This window comes from Mustela putorius, unplaced genomic scaffold, assembly GCF_011764305.1.
Source record: "Mustela putorius furo isolate JIRA1106 unplaced genomic scaffold, ASM1176430v1.1 tig00000589_pilon_pilon_pilon, whole genome shotgun sequence".
Classification (NCBI taxonomy): domain Eukaryota; kingdom Metazoa; phylum Chordata; class Mammalia; order Carnivora; family Mustelidae; genus Mustela; species Mustela putorius.
The window spans coordinates 2516613-2541332 of NW_025421425.1; the positions used below are offsets into that span (position 1 = coordinate 2516613).

General features: G+C 41.6%; 1 protein-coding gene across 4 annotated transcripts in view; it reads left to right on the forward strand.

The window, feature by feature from the left end:
* MARCHF6 (membrane associated ring-CH-type finger 6) overlaps positions 1-24720 on the forward strand; it is an 83407-nt gene that overhangs the window by 51811 nt on the left and 6876 nt on the right. For 2 of the 4 annotated variants that reach the window (XM_045082015.1, XM_013060770.2), the window contains exons 13-23: positions 239-307; positions 388-462; positions 1723-1857; positions 4519-4638; positions 5392-5492; positions 8419-8556; positions 9990-10194; positions 11981-12050; positions 15190-15386; positions 17037-17171; positions 23187-23276. In XM_045082015.1, coding sequence (XP_044937950.1) covers positions 239-307; positions 388-462; positions 1723-1857; positions 4519-4638; positions 5392-5492; positions 8419-8556; positions 9990-10194; positions 11981-12050; positions 15190-15386; positions 17037-17171; positions 23187-23276 — 1335 coding nt within the window. The remainder of the gene's footprint in view (positions 1-238; positions 308-387; positions 463-1722; positions 1858-4518; positions 4639-5391; positions 5493-8418; positions 8557-9989; positions 10195-11980; positions 12051-15189; positions 15387-17036; positions 17172-23186; positions 23277-24720) is intronic. The other 2 variants (XM_045082016.1, XM_045082017.1) reach the window with 2 other exon arrangements.

Genomic DNA, 24720 nt, shown 5'->3' on the forward strand with positions numbered 1-24720 from the left:
AATGAACTAATAACATGGATGTTTGGTGGTATTATTATTCACACCAAAGAGTTGTTCCTGTTAGGGACAAAACTGTTTCTCTTCTGTCCTCTCAGTAAAAGTTGTAGCTATTTGTAGTGAGGATGAGGGCAGACGAAATATGAAATTAATTCTGTCAAATAATATGTGTTGCCTAAATAAGTACCTATTTCTTTGTACCTTTAAATGCTCGATTTTTTTCCTTGACTAGATGCTATAGGGCTTGGCAACTCTTGTTAAATTTCACAGGTCTCGTCGTTTGCTGGGAGTCTGCTATATTGTTGTTAAGGTAATTCCTGTTAGAAGTTAAAACTGGAAATGATTTCTCCCCATTTGGATGGTATTTGATGGTTTTTGTTTTTACTTAAGGTTTCTTTGTTAGTGGTGGTAGAGATTGGAGTGTTCCCTCTCATTTGTGGCTGGTGGCTGGATATCTGTTCCCTGGTAAGTTTATTATTCGTTAAGATATAGTCAAATAGTGTGAAGGTGTCGAAAAGGGAGGTCTTTAGAATGAATTTCTTTTAAAGGAAACTCTGTGTGATAATAATTTGCTTTGTTTCCCCCCTGAGAATGGATCATTGTGAAGCCTTAATGTTACTAATTTTTGAGTACCTGATATTTTTTGAGGCTTTGTGAAAATTTTTGATGTTAGAATATTTTGACTAGAACCTTTCTAATAACCAGTGAAAATTTTCTTACTCATTTTACTCTTCTTAATTTTACATTAATTTCAAGACATTATACACATAAAGAGAACAATCTGATAAGAACAGTCTTTGTAATAATAAGTAAATTCAACCATTTCTTTTAACTAAGATGATCAGTCCTGATTATAATTTTTAGTTACTGTCAGTGGTAATCAGGTTTTGACTTTTCAAAAATACTTTGTATAGAAAAGCTGCCTTTGGTCTGAGAGAACATTTTCACCTGTACCTTACTATTAAAACTTGTCGGGGTGGTGGTGGTGGGGTGCCTGGATGGCGCTGTCTTTTACGCATCTGACTCTTGGTTTTGGCTCAGGTCCGGATCTCAGGGTCTAGAGATCAAATCCAGTGTGGGGCTCCATGCTCAGTGAGGAGACTGCTTTAAGATTCTCTCTCTCGCTTTGTCCTTCCCTCCTGTGCTCTCTCTTTAAAAGAAAAAGAAAAAATTTTGTCATGAATGCAGACGTGTAACCATGGAAAGAAGACACTTTTTTTTCCCAAGATATATTTGTTTATTAGAGTGCACACAGCAGGGAGGGGTTGAAGAAGAGGGAGAGAGAAACCCAAGCGGACTTGGCGACAAGTGCAGAGTGCAACGTGGAGCCTAGTGCAGGCTTGATCTCATGACCCTGAGATCAGACCTGAGCCAAAACCAAGAGTCAGATGCCCAACCAACTGTGCCACTCAGGCACACCTGAAAGAAGTTATTGTTAACCAAAAATGGTTCTTCACAGTAGCAACAATATTAAAGTTCTTATTCACCAATTGGTTCACCAGTCTTCTTATAGTTAAAATGTTATTTTGTCATTATACATTTTTGACAGAGTATCCAGCCTTACTTATATTTCTTTGACACCATGAAATGGCATTGAAAGAACTGGAGTCCTAGAACATCATAACCCACGCACATGGTGATTTATTCACTTCTTGGAAGATGGAGATGTTAATTTGGCAAATTTGAGCGGTACAAATCTCTCTCACCTGTTCTGTCTTGATTTAGGAAATGTTTGATGCTACTCTGAAAGATCGAGAACTGAGCTTTCAATCAGCTCCAGGTACTACCATGTTTCTGCACTGGCTAGTCGGGATGGTGTATGTGTTCTACTTCGCCTCCTTCATCCTGTTGCTGAGAGAGGTGAGTTCTGCAGGGAAATGCCAACACTGTACATTTATGGAGAGTACTTCTGTTTTAACTGCGAGTCGTACATCAAAGGCTAATGATGATTTCCTGACTAATTTTCTCTGTTATTTTAGTCTAAGAGATAGATAGTTTGATAGATGAGTCTGGCTTTTTAAGATTTTATTTGTTTGACAGAGAGAGACATAGACATAGACAGAGAGAGGGAACACAAGCAGGGGTGGGAGAGAGAGAAGCAGGCTTCCCACTGAGCAGGGAGCCAGATGCCAGACTTGATCCTAGGACTCTGGGGTCATGACTCGAGCTGAAGGCAGACATTTAATGACTAAGCCACCCAGGCGCCCTGAGTTTGGCTTTATTTCTTGAAATTCTTTTTAGTTACTTGTCTCAAAAATGGATAAGTTTTAGTACTTCTGTGTATAATTAGTTATGAGTTTGGAAGATGAGTAGATTGAGGGGAAAAAATTAAAAGTACTTGCTTTACTTGATAGTTATTGTGACCATCCTCTCATACAAGTTCTTGGAATTTTATGTGATGTGAGTCTGTCTTGGACTCCATTTAAGGAAATGCAGTACTGGAAATACCCAAAGCGGGGAATATGGTTTTGTGGATCAAAACTCAAAATACGTAGTCAAACACCGTAAGCATGGAATTACAGCGAGGGGTCTTTATGATTCCAGTTCACTTGCCTGAGGGATACCAGTTCTCATCCTGTTTTTAGAATATAGTCCTTACTGAGGCGCCTGGGTGGCTCAGTGGGTTAAAGCCTCGGCCTTTGACTCAGGTCATGATCCCAGGGTCCTGGGATGGAGTCCATGTCTGACTCTCTGCTCAGCAGGGAGCCTGCTTCCCCCCACTCCTCTCTCTCTGCCTGCCTTTCTGCCTACTTGTGATCTCTGTCTAGCAAATAAATAAATAAAATCTTAAAAAAAAAAGAATATAGTCCTTACTGATTTGAAGAGAGTGAAATGAAAATAGGGTCAGTATTTGATTAGTATAGATCTCATGCTCAGTCATTCTGATGCAGTGGGAAGTATAAAAATGAGTAATTTTGACAAATGTACTTGTATTTCCTCAGATACTACTCTATGTTCACTCTGGGCCAGCACTATGCTGATCTAATAGTAAGAAACAAAGACAGGGTGCGTCTGGGTGGCTCAGTCATTAGGTTTCTGCCTTTGGCTCAGGTCATGGTCCTGGGATTGAGCCCCATATCTGGCTCCAGGGAGCCTGCTTATCCCTCTACAGCTCTCCTGCACTTGTGTTCCCTCTCTCACTATCTCGCTCTCTAATAAATAAACAAAACTTTTAAAAAGAAAAAAAAAAGAAAAAAAGACAGGATCCCCATTCTTTTTGATTGTATATCCTGGGAAGGAATACAACCATCAGACAAGTCAGCCTGTTCCACTGAGAGTGGTGGTGGAGAAGTACCGGGGGAATGTGCAGGAGTGCCAGAGAAGGCCGGTGAATCCAGTGTGAGCGGAATACAGAAGCACCAAGGTTTGATGCTATTCTTGGTGTATTTTTCCTTTGAGATACTGAGGAGTTAAGGAGTGGGCTGGGGTCAGAATGTTTTCCTGAATTATATGGTGTAAGTTCAGTAAAGTCTATTTGTAGATAAAACTTGTATTCTTTCTTTGAAACAAGCATTTGAGACTAAATTTTTTCCGAACTATAATTATATACAATCTCTGAAATACACTGTTAAGTGATGAAGTGTTTTTACATCGAAGTTTTTCATCTCCTCGGCTTGGTGGTTTTTCTGTTGGTACAGAATCCTAGGATTAGGGATCTGGATGGAACCATAGAGGTCGTATACTCCCTCACTTGGAAGATGGGGAAATACAGTTGGGGCAGGTGAGGGGCATACATGGGGTAACTCAGAGAATTTGGGCCACTCAGGACTGATACTCAGACACTTCCATTGCCCCGTCACCCACAGCGTCTTGGGTTGATGATTTCCACTGAGAAAGGGAGAAAAGATGTAGACAGTAGAATGAAATGCTGAGAAGCTTTAGGGTTTCTTAATTAACAAGATACCTCCTCTCAGGAGAGTAAGACTGGCATCAGATCTTCTATTTAGAACATTTATAAATTGCCGTGTAATTCTTTTTTACCAGATGATGCAGTATAATGACAGTGTTTAAAAAAAAAAAAGATACTTACTTTTGGGGCTCCTGGCTGGCTCAGTGGGTTAAGGCCTCTGCCTTCGGCTCAGGTCATGATCCCAGGGTCCTGGGATCGAGCCCCGCATCGGGCTCCCTGCTCAGGGGGGATCCTGCTTCCCTTCCTCTCTCTCTCTCTCTCTCTCTCTCTGTGCCTGCCTCTCTGCCTACTTGTGATCTCTGTCCAATAAATAAATAAAATCTTAAAAAAATATACTTACTTCTCACCTCAGAGACTTAGATTTCTTGACAAGTTGCACTTACTAAATTTTTTTCATTGAATGATTAAAAGCATCAAAGGACATCAAACACAAGATGGTTTCTGTACATGTTCTGATTTAGGAACTTGTTTTCATAGGAAAACCATGTGTATTTTCTGGGGCCCATTTTATTAAGCTAAAATTTTAAGAATCTATTTGTATGCTAATATTTTAGCTCATATTACAGAGTCTGAAGATACTGGTATTTATAGCATTTAAAATACATTTGCAGGTACTTCGACCTGGTGTCTTATGGTTTCTAAGGAATTTGAATGATCCAGATTTTAATCCAGTACAAGAAATGATCCATTTGCCCATTTATAGGCATCTCCGAAGATTTATTTTGTCAGTGGTAAGCATACCTTTTTATTGTTTTTTAAGTAAAGTGTAATACCCTTTTGTTTTGTTGGGGGTGTTTTGGTCAGGGACTGGTAAAGTACATATATTGAATAAATTTATGTTTATCAAAGCTTGTAGAGCTTTGTTGTCAAATAGTTGTTTTATTGGTTACTTCGATAAAGTAAATAAAATGTTTACTAAGACAAAAATGTCCTCCAGTTCTTAAGTAGTGTAATTGCCAAATTATGGGTATTAGAATCCCATTTCATTTGCATTGGAGAAGTGGAGATTCTTTAATAGCTTTTACATTAAACTCTTTAACAGAATTATGTCAAAGCTTATTCTCTGCCTGGAAGAAAAAATTACCTAGTTAAAACTAAGTTTTTCCAAAATGAAATTTAAAAAGCAGTCTTACACCCTTTGGAAAATTTGTAGCCATTAATATGAGTCACATCTTACGATACTTACAGGTGATTTAAGTTGCAGACAGTTCTGGTGCTACATTATAAGTTTCTGACTCTCTCCTCACATACCATACAGTGATGATCCTTTGTGGCTCCTGTTTGAGCCCTGGTGTTCTAGAGAGAGAGGAGCAGCCTCCCTAGGAATGCATTCTGTCCGCGGGGTGGCCCAAGTTTAGTGTGTGGAGTGAGAACACTCTGGACCCTGGATGGGTATAGACTTGGATTGGTTGGGTATGTTCAGAGTCTGCTTGTCTCTCGTGGGAGTGATTTACAGTGCCGTCATGTCTTTTGTTTTACTGCAGATTGTCTTTGGCTCCATTGTCCTTCTGATGCTTTGGCTTCCTATACGTATAATTAAGAGTCTGCTGCCCAATTTTCTTCCATACAATGTCATGCTCTACAGGTAAGTTTTTGAAATTTGGAAACTTTACTAATTTAGTTCTGTTGATACCCGTTCATTTCTTAACAGATACTGGAAATCATTTGATAGTTGCATTTTGCCATTTTAGGTTATATAAACATTAGTTTAGCATTTGCATTTTCCAAAGGAAGACTTACTTTTCTGCAGATGAAGTGCGCATTTGTTCTTCATTGAAATGTATACCATACTTAATGAGAGCACGTTAGCCACAAACATCTTTATACGAAAAGCACATCATGTACACTATAATTGTGTATTTAGCTATAGATTAAAAATAAGACATAAGGCTTACAGATGTAAAATCTTCTTGATTTAAAAGTTTGTCACCTAGAAATCTGTGTTCTACCACTTCTCCTTTATTCCTTTTTTTAGTGACTTGCATTATCCTTTCATTTACCTGAACAGAAATCTGCTGGGAAATTGGGTTTCTTCCTCAGATTTCTTTTCTTTTTTCAAGATTTTATTTATTTGAGAGACAGAGAACACAAGCAGGGGGAGCAGCAGGGGAAGAAGGAAAAGTGGGGCTTAATCCTAAGACCCTGGGATCATGATCTGACTGAAGGCAGATGCTTAACCAACTGAGCACCCAGGCACCCCAGTTTCTTCCTCAGATTTATTTCTCATTGGGCTTTAAATCTTTTAAATCTCGTTTTTTAAAAAAGATTTATTTATTTTTGAGAGAGAGCAAGCATGCTAGTGAGGGACGGGGCAGAGGAAGAGGGGGAGAGAGAACCTTAAGCACACTCCCTGCTAAGCATGGAGTCCCACATGGGCTTGGCTCTTGGGCCCTAAGATCGTGACCCGAGCTGAAGTCAGAAGTCGGACACTTACCCAACTGTGCCACCCAAGCACCCCGAGTCTCATTTTTAAAGCTCTCTTATCTTACCTTATCTTATACCAGGTGAAACTTGGTATGCCACTTACTTCCTTAGTTTAGGCCTTCCTCTTTTTCTCCTTTTATAACCCATCCTTAACACCCTACCTTTTCCTCCATAATCTCCGTGATAATGTCTAGGTCATTTAGAGAGATCTGCAAGCCTTGGTATAATCTCACAATGATTTCCCAGCATCTGGTCCCAGCATTGTCTAACTTGAATTCTCCTCTCCAGCCATACTCCCTTCCATTAAGTCTCCCTAAAAAACAATAGCTAAAATACTTAGCTATTTCTTATTTTTCCCTTTCTGTTTGGAGTAACCTTCCCCATGTTTGCCTGGCAAGCTTTTGTTATCTTTCCTCAAAATCCAAATTAAGGTTTTATTGTCCGAGTTTTCCCTGAAGTATATCATCACTCCTTCCTTATGTACTTGGATCTGGTCATGGAACCAGGGAGGCACAGGTTTTGGCTTTAGGTATTGTTAAGATAGACCCATTTTGGTAGTCAGTTATACCTAGAAGTTTAGCAAAGTTTTTGAACTACATAGTGGCTTTTACTCCATTCTTCCATTAAAAACAATTGAGGACCCATGATATGCCTGGTACTTTTCTGTGTACTGGGTGTATAACAGTGAACAAAGCAGAATCAAGAAAATTCCGTTCTTGTGGAGCTTACATGATGGGGAGACAGCCATAAAAATAGATAAAAGATAGTGAGGTGTATCGGGTCATAAATACTATGGGGGAAAAATGAAGCCGACAAAGGGAATAGAGAGAATGGTCAGAATGGGGTTATAATTTAGAAGGGATTGATGACCTCAAGAGGGGACAGTTGGGGAAGCTGTGAAGGAGGTGATAAGGGAGTGAGTCCTGTGGTTTCCTGGAGGTAGAGTGTCCTTGGAGGGGGTTGGGCAAGTGCAGCGACATTGAGGTCTGTTGGAGGAGCAGCAGGAAGGCCAGTTCGGCCGGAGTAGAAGAAAGAAAGCATGGTAGTTGGCTGTGAGGTCAGAAAGGTCATGGAAAGTCAGATCCTAGAGAGGCTCATAAGCCCGTGTACACACTTTGGCTTTAACTTGAGTGATTTAGGGAGTTCTTGGGAAGGTTGGTATAGAAGAGTGATCTGATGCAGGTTACCAAGTGTCACCAGGGCTGCTCTGATGCGAAGAGACTGGCACAGGGTGGCCAGGGCAGGATCAGGAAGCCAGCTGGGCGGATAATGCAGCGATCCTGGTGAGAGGTAAGGGTAGTTGAGGTGAAGGAAGAAGCAGTGGGGGTCATGAGAAGTGAGATTTAGGGTACTCTTGGGGTCCACTCAGCAGGACTCTGGCTGTTCGAGTGTGGAGTGAAGAAAAGGCAGGCAGGGATCCACGTTTCTGTCCTGAGCACCTGGAAAGATGGAGTTGCCGTTTTCTGCGGTGCGGAAGGCTGTGGGGGAGCAGGATTAAAAGAGAAGAGTAGAAATTTGCTAATGATCAATTTAAGATGTCTCAAGTCTGTAGGAGACACTAGTTGGCACTTTGGATATGAAGTTAGGAGTTAGGAAGATGTCTGAGTGGTACATAGACATTTCCCGGAAATGTGGTATTTTAAGCCACAGGAGTTTGTATTTGTCCAGAGAGCATGCGTAGATGAGAGGAGAGAGGACGGAACCTGGGGCCCTCCGTTGTCTCCAGCCCAGGGACCTGAAGGGCTGCTAACAGATCTAGAAAGGCATCTAGTGAGAAAGTGTTTTGAGGGGCATGGGGTGACCAGCTGTGTGACATGCCGCTTGCTGTACTGCAAGTGAGGTGGACACCGAGACTGATCACCATAACACCACCAAGGTCGTTGGTGACCCTTGTGGGGAACAGTTTTGGAGGAGTCAGAGGGGGAAGCTTTGCTGGCTTCGAGGGAGAGTGGGGGAGAGGTGCTAACAGTGGTGAGTTGGTAAGGCGATCTTGAAGGAGTTTTGCCCATCAGATGTTTAACATTGATACAGTTATAATGGGAAACTAGATTCACGGTGTAAATTACAACTGTTTGTAATTGTCTTAGTGATGCTCCAGTGAGTGAACTGTCCCTTGAGCTACTTCTGCTTCAGGTGGTCTTGCCAGCGCTGCTTGAACAGGGACACACGCGGCAGTGGCTGAAGGGGCTTGTGCGAGCGTGGACTGTTACCGCTGGATACTTGCTGTAAGTAGGCTGGTGGTAGCCCTTCTGACGGAGTGTGTTCCATGCCCCACTCCGGAAATAGTAGTTTTAAGAAGAGACCATTGGTGGTATCTGCAGGTTGTATATAATACTTGTTTTAATTAATACTCAATTTTTCTTATTTTTTTTTAAAAGATTTTATCTGTATATTTGACAGACAGAGATCACAAGTAGGCAGAGAAGCAGGCACAGAGGAGGAAGCAGGCTCCCTGCTGAGCAGAGAGCCCAATGCGGGACTCCATCCCAGGTCCCTGGGATCATGACCTGAGCCGAAGGCAGAGGCTTTAACCCACTGAGCCACCCAGGCGCCCCTCAATTTTTCTTATTTTTCTAATTATTGTCTGTTCTTTTATGGAGAATGTTTACATTTTTTTACCCTCGTACAGAGGTTTGGTTCTGGCCCAGGTTCTTTGATTTCATTACACAGGGTGTAAATAAACATTTTTTTTCAGTGCATTAAAAGCAAACTAACTTAATTCTGGTTTTTTATTTTACTTTAAGATTTTATTTATTTAAAAGAGAGCATGAGGGGCGCCTGGGTGGCTCAGTTGGTTAAGCAACCGCCTTCGGCTCAGGTCACGGTCCCGGAGTCCCAGGATCGAGTCCCGCATCAGGCTCCCAGCTCCATGGGGAGTCTGCTTCTCCCTCTGACCTTCCCGCCTCTCATGCTCTCTCTCACTTGTCTCTCTTTCAAATAAATAAATAAAAAAAATCTTAAAAAAAAAAAAATAAAAATAAAAGAGAGCATGAGTGGGGGGTGGTGAAGGAGGGGAGAAGCAGAGTCTCTGCCAAGCAGGGTCCATCAGGGACTCCATCCTAGGGCCCCTGGGATCATGACCTGAGCTAAAGGCAGATGCTTCACTAACTGAGCCCATCCAGGTGCCCCATCCCTGATTATTTTAGAAGCCTTACCCTGGCAGGAGGTTTCTCAGGCATTCAGTCAACATGTTGCCTTTATTTTTTTTCAAGTTTCCATGTGTCATACTTATTTTTAAAGTTGAACCTTTGTAATTTAAATGTTTCTTTCATAAAATTTGTGGCATTCTGTAGAGACCTTATTGTGAAATGTGCATCTGGTCGTATTGGATTGAACAGGTGCTGTTCTTTGCCTGCCCCAAGCTGCTTCCTCCGCCCCTGCACGTTTGCCGCGACTGACGTGCGCTCTGGAGGTTGTAGCTCAGCTCGCGCCACAGTGGACGCAGTAGTTCAGCTACATTCTGGGGAGTTGGGGACATTAGCATTTAATTAGGAAAGGTTTGCTTTAAAGCAGGTACCAACATTTAGACCAGAATGAGGTATTTATACTGCTACGGACAGATACTACTTACACATTTTCTACCGTAAGTAATAATAAGAAAGTTAAGTGTCTTTCTGCTGTTTTATTCTGATCAAGTGAGAATGTACTTTTTATACAGGGATCTTCATTCCTATTTATTGGGAGACCAGGAAGAAAATGAGAACAGTGCAAATCAACAAGTTAACAATAATCAGCATGCTCGAAATAACAACGCTATTCCCGTGGTGGGCGAAGGCCTGCATGCAGCCCACCAAGCCATACTCCAGCAGGGAGGGCCTGTTGGCTTTCAGCCTTATCGCCGGCCTTTAAATTTTCCACTCAGGGTAGGTACTGTAAGAGTTAAGCAGAAGTCAAGTTTTTTCAAATTCCCTTTGAGAAATTGGTGCTGTTATTAGTGCTGTTAGCATGTAGTCCTCTATATAGACATATCTTACAATCTCCTGACAAGAACCCCTAGTCCTTCCATTAGTAGGAGAATATATGTAAATGTCAGAGAACTTGATCAGATTTTGGAGATGGATCACAGGGGTTGAGATTCTGTGTGCTTTTGCTCCCTGTTTGAAAGTAGCAGCGTTAAAGACCCTAGTGAAAATAAGAAATCAGTGTTACTGCTCTATGTCAGCTATGTGTCCGGAGCCGGAATGGGCATTCTAATGTTTTCCCGTTTACTCTCCGTCCCATTACTGCAAGGGAGTAGTCGCCTCATGTTTACATCTGATGTAACTGAACACAAGACTGGTCGACGAAGCAACTGCCTCCAGACTCCCACCAAAACTGTTCCTGGCAAGGATCTTGGTGGGGGCTTTTGTATTGTTAAATTTGATCGTTAGGTCTTGGTCCTCACCTCACTTGCGATATGGTGACTTGTTGCACAGTTAGTCAATCCTTGCTTCACAGAATGCTTTCTCCAAGGGCATCCAGGAGTCTTTGTGGAGGAGGTGATGCTTTTAAGTTTCTAAAGTTAGGCCAGACAGAGAATAAAATGGAAAAATGGAAGGGCACTCCACGCTTGTGCCAAACCAAGAGGCAGACTGGTAGGTTTGGGAATTAAGTGTATCTAGAAGGTTGGGTGTGCCGGTGAGCATGAGAGACGGGAGGAGTCCTGGGAGATGAGGCTCTGAGATGAGCGGAAGGTGCTTCCTGGCCCAGGTCAGAGAGAACTGATAGGAGGTTTCTCAAGCAAGGACAGCCGACAGCCTTAAAGGCTCCCCTCAGAGTGTGAGTGTAGGTCCTTCTCCATCTTCCCCCTAGAGCTCTGCCCTCTGGGCAGGGGAAGGGGGCTGCTGGTAAGGTAGAAGGCGAGCAGCAGTTGCTCCTTTTCTGCCCACAGCCCCTGCTTTTCTCTTAGTGTACTGCCTTTTATCTGCACTTCTCAGTACAGCCACATGTAATACCAGCTACGTGTGGCTGTTTATGTTTAAACTTAATTCAAAGTGAATACAACTGGTAAGGATGTGGTATGATGATGTGTTAATTACTTTAATGGTGGGAATCCCTTTATAAGGTGTACATGTAGTAAATCCTGTTGCACAATTTAAATACAATTTTGTGAGTTATAACTCCATAAAGTAAAAAACAAAAGGGAAAAAAAAGTACTTTTCTGGTAGGATTACACACCAAATAAATACAGTGTAAAATTTCATGACTCGTTCCCACTGACCCTGTGTCAGGTGCTCAGTGGCCACTTGTGCCAGGGGCTGCTGAGTCGGGCAGCGCAGATTCCATTAGCACAGAAAGTTGTAATTGGACAGCATTTTCCTCTCATGAAAGCTTGTTTTTGAGAATTTGATTAAAAAGTGAATGTTTTTAGTTTTAATTAATAGGTAAAATTAAAGGTGGTTGTTTTATTTTTATGCATTCTGATTAAAAAATACATTTACTTGTTACTTGCTGATGTATTAGATTATATGAAAATAGACACTTACTTTGGCTGAAATTATAGGTAATTTTACCTAAAATAAAAATTCCCTTTTATGTGAAATGGAAGAAAACCTAGAAATATAGGCAATTTCTTTTTGTTGGGGGAATTGTGCTGATTTTTTGAGGGGTGTCATGAAATACGTTAAACACATACGAACCATTTATGTAGTCTTATGTTTTGCCTTGCAGATTTTTTTGTTGATTGTCTTCATGTGTATAACCTTACTGATTGCCAGCCTCATCTGCCTTACTCTACCAGGTATGAGCTAATGATGTGAGATGCTTTTTATCTCTTTCATTGAGTATAAACTTGAAATAGTTTGCCCTTTATTTTTGATTGAATATGAAATATGATCTTTCTAGGGTTCTCCCTCTCCTTGGAATCATTTATATTGGAACAGAGGGGAGAATAATATCAAGACCCAATTCCTGATTCATTTTTAGAAGTAAAGTATGTGTGGTGACTGGTTTTTTGGAGATAGTCTCTCTATAGTATGGGTTTTCAAAAAGTTACCTGTGTGGCTTTAATAATTTTTTCAAGCCAGTCTTTTGATGTTAATTATGTTTGCCCTCATTTTATCTTTCCGGTCCACTCTATGGTATTACTAGACACTTTATGAAGCCATACTGTTTCCCTGTATCATCTGGTATTCACAAATAATAATCTTTAAGTTTCAGCTAGACACCGTTTCCTTCTCTAACAAGTAAGACACTGTGGGGTGAATATAATAGTTTATCATGTTCTGCAAAGGCCAGAGGTAAATGGGGTTGAGTCTAAAGCCAGTGACAAAGGCTCAGGAACAGCTTGTCGCCCCCACCCTCCCAGTTAGTGTGTATAGTAAGCCAAAACATTCTAAATCATCCTGATACATGTTAGCTGCTTAAATAATCATTAAGTGGAAGATACTTTTCATCTCTTACAAGCACGTAAATGTATACTGAGTTGTTATCTTGATGATAGCACTACCTCTACACTTTTATAAATTAAATTTGTATTAAATACTTGAGTTTTTCCATGAGGGCTAATAAGGTTAGGAGAGAGCAAGTAGGAAATAGAGTTTCAAGTGAGGTTTCTAAAGATAATGAGAATATTCTCTAATCTGTAGGAATTGTGATTTAACTTAAAGTGGTGGCAAAATACAAATTTTTTTTACATGTTTCTGAATAAAGACTTTGATCTTTAGACCTATACTGAGAGCTCACTATTCCCCATAATTACTGCTCTCGAGAGGACAAAATGTGATTAATGGTTAGGTGCAGTGTAGTAAACATATTGCTCAGAAAACTTCGTTTTTGAATTTTGGACTGCTTTTATTTGTGGTTTTTATGTTCCATGTTCATGTTTTTATCAGAAATATTAAGAAAAATTTAAAAGAAGAGGGCGCCTGGGTGGCTCAGTGGGTTAAGCTGTTGCCTTCGGCTCAGGTTTTGATCTCAGGGTCCTGGGATCAAGTCCTGCTTCGGGCTCTCTGCTTGGCAGGGAGCCTGCTTCCCTCTCTCTCTCTCTTCTGCCTGCCTCTGTTTACTTGTGATCTCTCTCTGTCAAATAAATAAATGAAATCTTTAAAAGAAAAAAAAAAGAAAAATTTAAAAGAAGAAAACATAGTTCAGTACTTGAATTTGGCAGTGAAAATACAACCCAGTCTCACCATCTAATGGGAAGAACATAGTCATATTTAATTCTAGAAATGTTTGGTGTCATAGTATGCATTGAAGGTAGGAAGGAGGCTGTTTCCCCCCATAGTTTACTTTTCTGATGATATTACTATAAATTAAAGCCATAACCCTGTTCTCTCAAAAACACTTTATTAGGGGTGCCTGGGTGGCTCAGTGGGTTAAAGCCTCTGCCTTCGGCTCGGGTCATGATTCCAGGGCCCTGGGATCGAGCCCCACGTCGGGTTCCCTGCTCGGCAGGGAGCCTGCTTCCCTCTCTCTCTCTCCCTACCTCTCTGCCTACTTGTGATCTCTGTCAAATAAATAAATAAAATCTTCTTTAAAAAAAAAAAAAAAACCAATACTTTATTAGAAGTATGTGAAATTATGTCTGTCCATGCAACAGTCTATCCATCTATCCATCCATGTGTTTATTTCACATAACATTTATGTGTATTTGTCTTTAAAAATAACTTATCTTCACACCCAAACCCTTTTGTGAGGTTGCAAAGAAGTCTGGTTGCCAGCATTGCAACTTGTAAGACTTAACTATTGAGCTGGTTTCATTCACTTGGAGGCAGTTGGTGCAGTTTGGGTCACTGGTCAAGAGCATGAGCTTTGTCATGTAGGTATGAGTGCAAATCCAGCCTCCACCCTCACGTGACCTTGGATAGTGGCTACTTGGGGGATCTGGGGAGGATGAATGGTATGATATATGGAAAATGCTCAGCATAGCCACTAGCTTCTTTTAGGTATTTGAAAATGATAAATAGTACTATATTAAGAGGAAATCAGTCCGTAGAAAGATACACAAGACGTTTGGACCTTGCTGTTCTTTCTAGCCTTATGGAGGAGTAACCATGCGAAGAAAGTTGCTTTACGAATGATCTTGCCTGAGGCAGATTTTTATCCATACATTGTAGAGTTTATTTGTATTAACTTTATCTGAAGCAGTTCTTTAGACACTTCTCAAATCTGTTTTAAGTTTTGGCATATTTGAATCTTCTAAGAAAATTAATATGGTGTTCTTTGATTATTGTGCTTTAAAATGTTATTATGCCCACTTATTAAAATAAGCTTAGTTTTCTGTCTTTTTTTTTTTTTAAAGGTTTTATTATTTATTTGACAGAGAGAGATCACAAGTAGGCAGAGAGGCAGGCAGAGAGAGCGTGGGAAGCAGGCTCCCTGCTGAGCAGAGAGTTTGATACAGGGCTCCATCTCAGGACCCTGGGATCATGACCCGAACTGAAGGCAGAGACTTTTAACCCCACTGAGCAACCCAGGCACCCCTAGTTTTCTGTGTTGATGAATGAGTTAATTGAAAGTTAATCTAATTATTTGTAATGTTCCTAAATTATGAAAGTATTGACGGTAAAATAATAAACAAATTCCCCACTTTTGTCATATTATGTGTATAGTGATTTTATTTGGTGATAAAAACAGTAAGAACAACCTCCTCAATCTTTCTCTTTTCTGAAAGAGCAAGTGATTGGCATGGCCAGTCAGGATAGATGTCACAGGAGAGCTTGTCCCCAGTGACTTCCTGTGCTTTGGTTGTGCCTTAATCAAATAATTGCATTCTTTAGAGTTTATGGGGGTTTTTCTTGTTTGTTTTTAATGAAGATATGTTATATCCACATGTGATCTTTTTATTAATGACATAAAATGATGGAAATAAATTGAAAACACTAAACATCAGGATTATAGTTCTTTTTACATAGATAGCTGTATATCTCATTTATCAGCCTTTCTGTTTTCAGTATTTGCTGGCCGTTGGTTAATGTCGTTTTGGACGGGGACTGCCAAAATTCATGAGCTCTACACAGCTGCTTGTGGTCTCTATGTTTGCTGGCTCACCATAAGGGCAGTGACGGTGCTGGTGGCATGGATGCCACAGGGACGCAGAGTGATCTTCCAGAAGGTTAAAGAGTGGTCCCTCATGGTAGGTTTTTCTGATAAAGAACTGATCATTTTTGACAGGACTAGTGGAAGTTTTCTTTTTTTTTAATCATTTTAAAAAATCTTTTCACTTTCGTTTCTTCACTATGCTGGTAGTGTCAAGAGAATTGATTTTTTTGAGTTAGAAGGAATATTCCTTTTAGATGATAGTAGCTTTCTGGTTAATTCTGAGAATCGTGGTCAGATGTGTCCAAGGACATCAGTCAGTGTCCAAAGAAAATCATCCTGTTAAGTGATCCAGTTAGACCCGTAAGTAAGTAGTGCAATTAGCAAAGTTGTTTTGGAAATTTTTAAGGAATAAGATATTCTGTAGAATTTAAAATCAGTTTAAGTGGAAATTTCCCTTTAAGATTTTTTTTTTCTAAAATTTGATTTTTTTGATCTATTTGAATATGTAAAATCTTGACTTCAGGATAAAGTTTTGCATGTTTTTCATATAAATGGGATTCCTTTAATTTCACATTCTATTACTAATTCAAGAATGTCTTGGCTAATGTGAGCGTGTAGTAAGTAATGGAAATTATTATTCAGTAAAGCAGTGAGTTGCACGAAGGTGGGTTAAAATGTCAGTGTGGGATCATTGTCCAGGTGTGGTGACTTACTGATTGACTGTGATGTTGGATAGTTCACTGCTCATGCCACTTCTTTCGTATAGCTCGTTTTGTATCTGAATTTAGATTTTCATTTCAATGAAAGGTTAATATTAGTGTTGAAAGAAAAACACAAGATTTATTGCGTACTGTGAACAAAGGGCTTTAATTACTATTTAATTCCATAAGATAATGGGACACGTAACTATATTGAAAATACTGAAGTCAGCTAATACCAGTTTTCCTTTGATACTCTTCTTTATCTGTAGTATGCCGTATAAAAAATCAAGTACTGTGTTTTCGCCCTCATCATATCAGCCTCTTGTCGAAACACACCTACGCACTGAGGCTACCTTAAAAAAAAGGGAGGTCCCCAGACGTCAGAGCCACTCTAAAGAATCCTTTCTTCACCAGGATTCTGTAGTGATGCTTTCATAGTTTCTCTTTTTTTCTCTTTGTTTTGACTTTATTTTTATTTTGTGTTGCTTTGTTCAAATTCTAGAGCTCTGGCTCTAGCCATGTGGCTAATGGCTCCCATAACACAGATACAGGACATTTCTGTCATCATAGTGAGTTCTGTTGGGACCATAGAGGGTTCTGGAGGGAGCCAGTTTGATCAAACTGATTAAGTACCTTCACTGGGATTATGAACAGCCTTCCTATACCAGTCCACCTCAGGGTTCACAAATTGGAATAGGAGCTTGGGATAATCAGTCGCTCTTCTTGGACAAATAAAAGCCTGCCCCTGAGAATGAGATTGAGAAAAACAGCACAGCCCCCTGATTAATATATGTAATCAAGTGAATTTTGTAGAGTTTTATAGCAAAAATGCATAATAATTTCATGCTTCCATTATAGCTTGAGCTTGTATGTAAGTATTCAAATTACGTTTAATGGTGTAGCGTAAAATGTATGTGTGGTGATAATATATTTGGTTCTGCTAGGCATTGGGTTAAAGAAGAAAAATAAATTTCCAAGTGGAATAAAGAGTTTAGCTAAAAGTTGGAAAGACTCCCTAGTGACATGGCCTCGTTTCCCAATAGATCATGAAGACTTTGATAGTTGCTGTGCTGCTGGCGGGGGTTGTCCCGCTCCTGCTGGGGCTCCTGTTTGAACTGGTTATTGTTGCTCCCCTGAGGGTTCCCTTGGATCAGACTCCTCTTTTTTACCCGTGGCAGGTAAGTGCATGACTTTTGGTCATGATTTTTCTTTGTGGACTTGGAATCAGAAAAATCCTTGTTTTGTTTTGTTGTTTTTTTTTAAGTGATTATAGGCGGTTTGTGTAGAAAAACTCAATTTTTTCTGTTGTAGGAACCTTATAAAATCGATTAAGTAATGCATTTTAATCTATTGCCTTCAAAATATGCAGTTGATATAATTCCTGTAAAAGGTCTTTTGTAGGTTAAAATGCCACTGTTGATTTAGGCTTCACCTGATATTTAAAGACACAGACTACCGTGCATTGATCTTTCCACTTTTTAGTTAAGGTGAGAGCTCTTGCTTCTTTTAGATTTGAGACTTTAAGTAGTAACTTAGAGTTTTTAAGTAATTATAGCATGTTTTCCCCAGAGTAAAAGACTTATTAAAAAGAGCATTCTGACGGAACCTATGTAGATCACAACAGAGATCTTAAAGCTAGTAGGGAAGAAAAATGCTACTTTTGTATAGTATTTAGAGCCAGAAATTAGCATCACAGACTTCAGATTCTTAAGAGATCCGAGGGGGAAGAGCGAGGCACCGACTTCAGTCATTCAGAGGCTTTTCAGCCTTCTTTGTTTCCTCGCATATATGATAGTGGATTTGCTAGAAATGAAAATCATGTGGGGTGTATTTCCCTTCCTCTACTCTCCTGATGAAGAGCCTCCACAAAAACCTCATTTAACAGCACATATTTACGTTAGTGCTCGAATGTGTGCTACAACCCTGTCTTCTGGAACTGCCTCAGACGGAAATGAGGCCAGTGCAGGTCCTTCTTTTCCGCCTCACAGGCTGGAGCTGCTCTGTGACTGGGGCAAGCACAGGTTGCTGTGGCATCATGTGGAAGAGGTGTTTATCCTGGTTTGCGGAGCTGGGATTTGGTTCTCTATAGGAGACAGTGCCTCGGACAACCTGGTGGAGTACAGAGGTGTGGGTAAGAGAGGAAGACAGTCTTCCAGGAAGGAGCGAGGGGCCACCATGCAGCAAGACAGGGCGTGCGTGTGGAACTGCCTCAACCCCTGCGTTGTCTGGATCAGGCTCGGGGAGGAAAGTGGGAAAGAGAGGGAGGTACTGAAGCCCGTGTGAGGTCTTCGTGGAAGAGCCGCATCGCAGTGAAGTCAGGTAGCATCAGGGGTTGAAGGAAAGCTGTTTTTTTCCAGAAGAAGGCCAGCTGACGAAAGAAAATCACTGCTTTGCAATAGTTAATAAGCAATTCCAGCACGGATGGCTGATCAGTGGATACGGTACTCATCAGGGGAAAGTTGATGGGTCTTCAGTTACTCTCGCTGTCTAGCAAGTTACGTCACGACTGTGTGGCTTAAAACAGCCATTTATCGTGTCCAAAGCGTCTGCAGGCTAGAAATCAAGACAGGCCATATTGACTTGTCTCTGCTTCGTGTTTCCTGGGGCCTCAGCTGCGACCGCTCAGTAGCCCAGTGTGATTTGAGAGCTGCGCCAGGAAGCCTTCGGAAGCATCGTCGCTCACCTGTGTTGTTGACATTGGTTGTTGGTTTCCCACCAGCTGGGTGGTTAGCTGTAGCTCCTGGATGTACCTGGCCTTCCTCACAGCTTCGTAGCATCAGGGTATTGGGATTCTTACACTGCACTTGAGAGAAATGAATGTCTCAGCTAACAAGGTAGGAGCTGTGCCACCTTTTAGGACCTCATTTCAGAATTCCCACAGTACTGCTTTTTACTGCATTCTGTTGGCTACAGGCAAGGCACAGTGGTTGGCCCAGATTCTAGGGAAGGGGCTGTAGACCCCAACCACTTTTTGGGAGAAGAATTTGCAGGCATGTTTCAACACCACTACAGTGTGGAAGTAGTTAGTAGTTATTTGAATGGTGGCAAAGTGTCATCTTACAGGTTCCTTGATATCCCAAAGGAAGATACAACTTGACTTTGGAAGGAGGTCAGGCAGATGCTGCCTTAACCCAGTGATCACGGCACATGCAACAGATACGTACTGTTTGCGTCTCGGTGTTACGCAGTGTGCCACACTGAAAAAGAGCAAGTAGCCCCCGATACCCAGGAGCTGGCCTGGCATCATCAGCTGGGCCTTGGTGTTCTCCTGTCTGGCAGAAACAATTTCACAGAACATCAGCATCACACAAGACCACTCTGTGACCGTGATGGAACCGGACAGAAGCAAGACTCTCTCATAATCATGTCTGAACACAGGCAAAACATGAGCGTTGTCCAAACCACAAAAATGAGAAGACACCCCCCATCATTGGCTGCTGCTTCATTCCCAGCTACCGTTTTAGCCTCAGTCAGTCCCTGCTTCTGGATAGATTTAATAAGAGACCCAGTATCGATTACCTCACTTTCTAAAGGATTGGACATAGAGCAAAGCCCTGCTTCCATTTCTCTCTCTTCACCTCAAGCAAACTGAACTACTATAATAAGCTCTCTCTCTGTCTTCCTGAGCACCCCAACTTCCCCACACTGTGTGTCCTTCCCTACTGCAGTGTGTCTGGCATGGTCACCTGTGTGTCCTTGGTGGTCTTGACAGTACCCAACACTGTCGTTTTGCAGAGTAACTGGAAGCAGTCCAGTTTTAAGAATATTTATGTGTTATGACCTAGCAGTTTCACTTTTTCAGATCTGCTGCAAAGGAACATTTACATGTGTGCAGGAAGCACAGCCAAGGCTGTTTCCACCATGTCATTTTTTTTAAATAATGTCCAAAATTATAAGCAACTCAGATGTCCATCCACAGAGAATGACTAAAGAAAGGTGATACATTTTTACTTTGGCTCTTAGTGCAGCAGTTAAAAGGAGTGCAGTGGAGCCGTGTGTTTTGCTATAGGTAGCTTTGAGACATGTTTTTGTGTTTGTTTTTTTTTTAACATTTTATTTATTAAAAAAAAAAAAGATTTTATTTATTTATTTATTTGACAGAGATCACAAGTAGGCAGAGAGGCAGGCAGAGAGAGAGGAGGAAGCAGGCTTCCTGCTGAGCAGAAAGCCCAATGCGGGACTCGATCCCAGGACCCTGAGATCATGACCTGAGCCGAAGGCAGCAGCTTAACCCACTGAGCCACCCAGGCGCCCCTCTCAGACATGTTTTTAAGTAGGAGAAATACTCTGGTTGTAGATGGATATGAGCAGCATGGTATCCTTAAAATTCTGGATAAAACTCTAACATTTGAAAAGAACGGTTTGCTTTTTCTCCATTCCTGACTCCTAGTTACTTGCCTTCCCTGTGTCAAGCAGTTGTAGCATTACGGAGACTAGACTCTCGGAATTCTAGCAGAGGAACTAGTGTTGTGTGTCCTATCCTGTCAGAAAGGACTGGATATATCATTGGATCTTTAAAGAGCTTGAACCTGAGCAGACTGTGGACTTCCATCAGGTGAACAAGAACCTCACCTGGGTGTATTCTAGACTCCCAAAGGCCAAAGGAAGGCTGAATCTGTGGGTCGAATCTTCCCTACCTGGGAGCCTGGGACAGTACAGAAGCCGCAGAGAGGCTCTCACCGTGTTCTCTGCAGCGGATTGGTACCTGCTCTCCCAAAGGTCTAAAGGGCTCAGAGGTCCTTTTGCAGCCCTTTAAGTTATACTTGGTCTGACCTGAACCTCATCGAACCTCATAGAAAAACAGCAAATGCTTTATCTAGGGGGCTGCGCAGCAGTGGCCAGGCAGAGCAGTCAGACCACGTCCCACGTGACATGGAGCCACTCCCCGAGCCATGAGTGTCCAGGTGGAAGAATGAGAACGCAGACGATCAAGGGGAGTATGTGTTCGTGTGCACACGGTGGCAGTAGAACAGTGAAGCTGTGATGCTGTATAGCGTGGGTCTTCAGACATTCAGTAGCTGAACTGAAGATGTGGGTAGTCACCACTGAAGTTTAGATTGGGCTCCCGGAAGACCACTGCCGAGCACAGAGCAAAACTGAACAAGTTAGGACGTTACAGGAAAGGGTAAGGGTCTTGGAGAATACATCCAGGGGATTTAACATCCCCCAATAAGAGCTCCAGAGTGCAGAAATGAGGCAGCATGGAATGAAATAGAAAAATTAAACTGAATTGAAAGTCCTGATTCTGTAGGTTAAAGGACTCATCAGATTTGGTGAAGTGGACATTGAGATGAAACTGGTAAGAAAAACACATATTTGAGCATATCTTGGTAAGATTTCTGAATTCTAAAGGTAAGGAGAAGTCAAACTTCAAAAAAGATCATACTGGTAATAGACTTTTTTCTGTAGCAACACAAGCCATCTAGCAGAAGAGCATCTATAGACAGACCATTGAGTGGAAAGGGACAAAAACCAAGCTTCCTATACCCAGGCAAAATGTCATTCAGTCATTGGTCTGTAGAGTAAAGAGATGCTTTTAGGATGTGCCGGAATTCAGAGCGTGCGTCACCTTTGACCCCGCTTGAAGAAGATGCTCAGAATCCTGGCATGCCGGATCAGTAGATCAGAACATAAGCCTCGAGATGGCGGACAGCGAAAAGGAAAACCAGTGTGAGCAAAATCCGTATAAAAATGATACGTCTTTTCTGTGGGACGTATATGTGTAGATACAGGTAAATGCTTAGGGGGGAAATGTGGAAGGTACGTACCACTATTAGTAGTGGTCATTGCTAGGGAGGAATCAGGATTTAGGCTGGTGGTAGTCACAGAGGACTTCAGCCTTTGCAGACAGTTTTGGATTTATATAAGAATAGATCAGGAGGTGCCTGGGTGGCTTGGTTGATTAAGCGTCTGCCTTCAGCTCAGGTCATGATCCTCGGGGTCTTGGGATCGAGCCCCCACTTCGGGCTCCCTGCTCGGCGGGAAGCTACTTCTCCCTCTGTCACTTCTTCTACTTGTGTTCTGCTCTTGCTGTCTCTCTCTGTCAAATAAATAAACAAAATCTTAAAAAATATTTATATATCTAAATATTACATGTTACCTTTTAAAAAAATACATTAAGGGGCACCTGGGTGGCCCAGTCATTAAGTGGCCCAGGGTCCTGCACGTCAAAATCAGGGATTGAGCTCCGCATTGGGCTCTCTGCTCAGCAGAGAGCCTGCTTCTCCTTCTCCCTCTGCCTGCTGCTTCCCCTACTTGTGCATGCTCTCTCTGTCAAATAAATACAACCTTTAAAAAATAAATTAATTAAATTTAAAAAAAAAAAAAAACAGACCCCAGGCTATGCAGGACTTTGTGTGCCATGCTTAGAACTTTGGGGTTGTAAGCAAGGAATTGTCCTTCTGTGGTCTGATTTGTGCTTTAAGATGTCACATTGGGAGTGGGGGTGGAGGTGGCAGTGGCGCTGGCTGCCTGGTGGAGCTCTGGCGGGCAGGCCGGAGGCACAGTGGGGAGCCCGGTGTGGCCATGGAGGTTGTAGTTAACCTTTCAGCAGTACTAGAGCTAGAAGCTCTCTGTGAGCCTTTGGGATAGTTTCTTTAGGCCAAGCATGGCTCCACAGGCTTCTTCTGACGCAATTAGCTTGGCTAAAACCAATACGGCAGTCCAGGATAGTTGACGACATAAAAATAATGGTGCTGTGTTATTTATTTGCCTGTCAAGATCTCCGATAACGTTGACACAAGTACCGTAAGTTTCTGAAAGATACTAGAATTTGTTTTGTTGGAAACAGAGCCTTGGAGGGGGTGGCGTGCAATTTTGCTGGATTTTGTAGTGTAATTTAGTCTTCTGTAAAATTGTTACTGATCCCACAGAACTGCTGTTTTGAAGGGAAATATGCAAGAAAATTGTATAGCCTCTATAGTGGGTTTATTGCTGAAAATGAAAATCTGTTAAATGGTTTTTATTCCCAGGGTGCCTAGGTAGCTCTGTCAGTTAAATCAGACTCTTGATTTCAGCTCAGGTCACCATCTCAGGGTGCTGGGTTCGAGCCCCACAGGGTATCACAATATCAGGCTCCCTTCTCAGTGGGGAGTCTGCTTGTCTCCCTCCCCCTCCGCCTCTCTGCCCCTCCCCCTGCCCTCTCTTTTGGTCTCAAATAAATAAATAAATCTTAAATGGTTTTATTTCCCTAGGACTGGGCCCTTGGAGTCCTGCACGCCAAAATCATTGCAGCTATAACGCTGATGGGTCCGCAGTGGTGGTTGAAAACAGTAATAGAGCAGGTGAGCAGAGCCGGCTTTCAGGAGAGACTGGGAGTGGCGGAGGGTTGTGCTCGGCCATTGAGTGCTTATGTTCCATATTTCCACCTTCCTGAGTTTCCTGCACATTTTCTCTAAGAAGCATATATAACTTTTTTTTTTTTTTTTTTTTAAGAAGACAGTTTGCTGTTTTATTGCCATGAATTTTCATCAACCACTCTTTTAAAATGTCCTTTGTCTGAAGTTTAACCAGTGGCTTAAAGTACCTAAAACCCTGTCTAAAGTAAGGCAAAAATTAGCACATGTGGTTTCTTTTCAGGGCAAGAGTTGCAGTGTAGACCAGGTACTCCGTTTTCTCAGTGTGTAGTTGAGTGAAGAGGTCTCTGCCCTAGACTGCAAGTGGCCGGCAAGGGCGCCTGGGGGCGTAGTGGGCTGAGCGGCCGGCTCCTGGGTTTCATCTCAGTCGTGACCTCAGTGTTGAGAGACCAAGCCCTGGGTCTACCTCCGCGCTCAGTGCAGAGTCTCCTTGAGATTCCTTCTCCCTCTCCTCTGCCCTCTCGTGACTGCACACGCCCTCTCCCTCTCAAATACATAGAGAAGTCTTCTTAAAAATAAGTAAAGGGCAGGAAGAAATAGATTGAAAAAGCAAAGCTGATACTGTATACCTGAAACTGATACAACACTATGTTGTTGACTAGAATTAAAATAAAAACTTAGAAAGTATATATCCCAGAGCCTTTAAAAATAGCAAAAATAAAAAATAAAAACACCGATATTTAAAAAAAAAAAAAAAAAAGGCAGTGCTGTTTGGGAATATTCTAGCTGCATAGCACCTAAGACTGTTGTATTATGGACCTGTCAGCTTGATCATTGTGGTGATAACCTTGGAAAAAGAAGATGGTGCTTCTGCACTCTGATAATAAGGCTGGAAAGTATGATAATTCACTTTGGTATGTATTACTTTAAATTTTAATTGCCTAGAAAATATATTTGTGGACAGTCCTCTTATCTTTAGGTTAGTGCCAAATGAATTAGGTGTTGCAGTTCTGTAGCAGTAAAGGCACACTTCCTTTTGATGTATAGAAAATAAAGACAGTAGTTCTCAGCTCAGTATGCACAAGAAATTGTCAAAAAAATTCCTGACCCAGAGATTTCTGGAGATAGGGTGAGCCAGGCAGTTGCTGTATGTTTACATGCTTCTCTCCACTTTGGGTGAGACTCTGACTCTTGCAAAGGAGGTAGAATAAATCACAGTTTAATCACAGTTGGAGGCTGTGAAACATTGTTGATCTTTGTAATATTTTGCTCTCTGATGCCTTCTTTTCTCCTATATATGTGTAAGTTTGAGTAAAAGGATTGAGAAACACTGGGGTGCCTTGGTGCACTGATTTAAGTGCATTTGGGGTAAATAGGTTTCTTTGGGTTGGAAGCTTTGCCTTTGGAGGGTTAAGCTTGTGGTCATGCACAT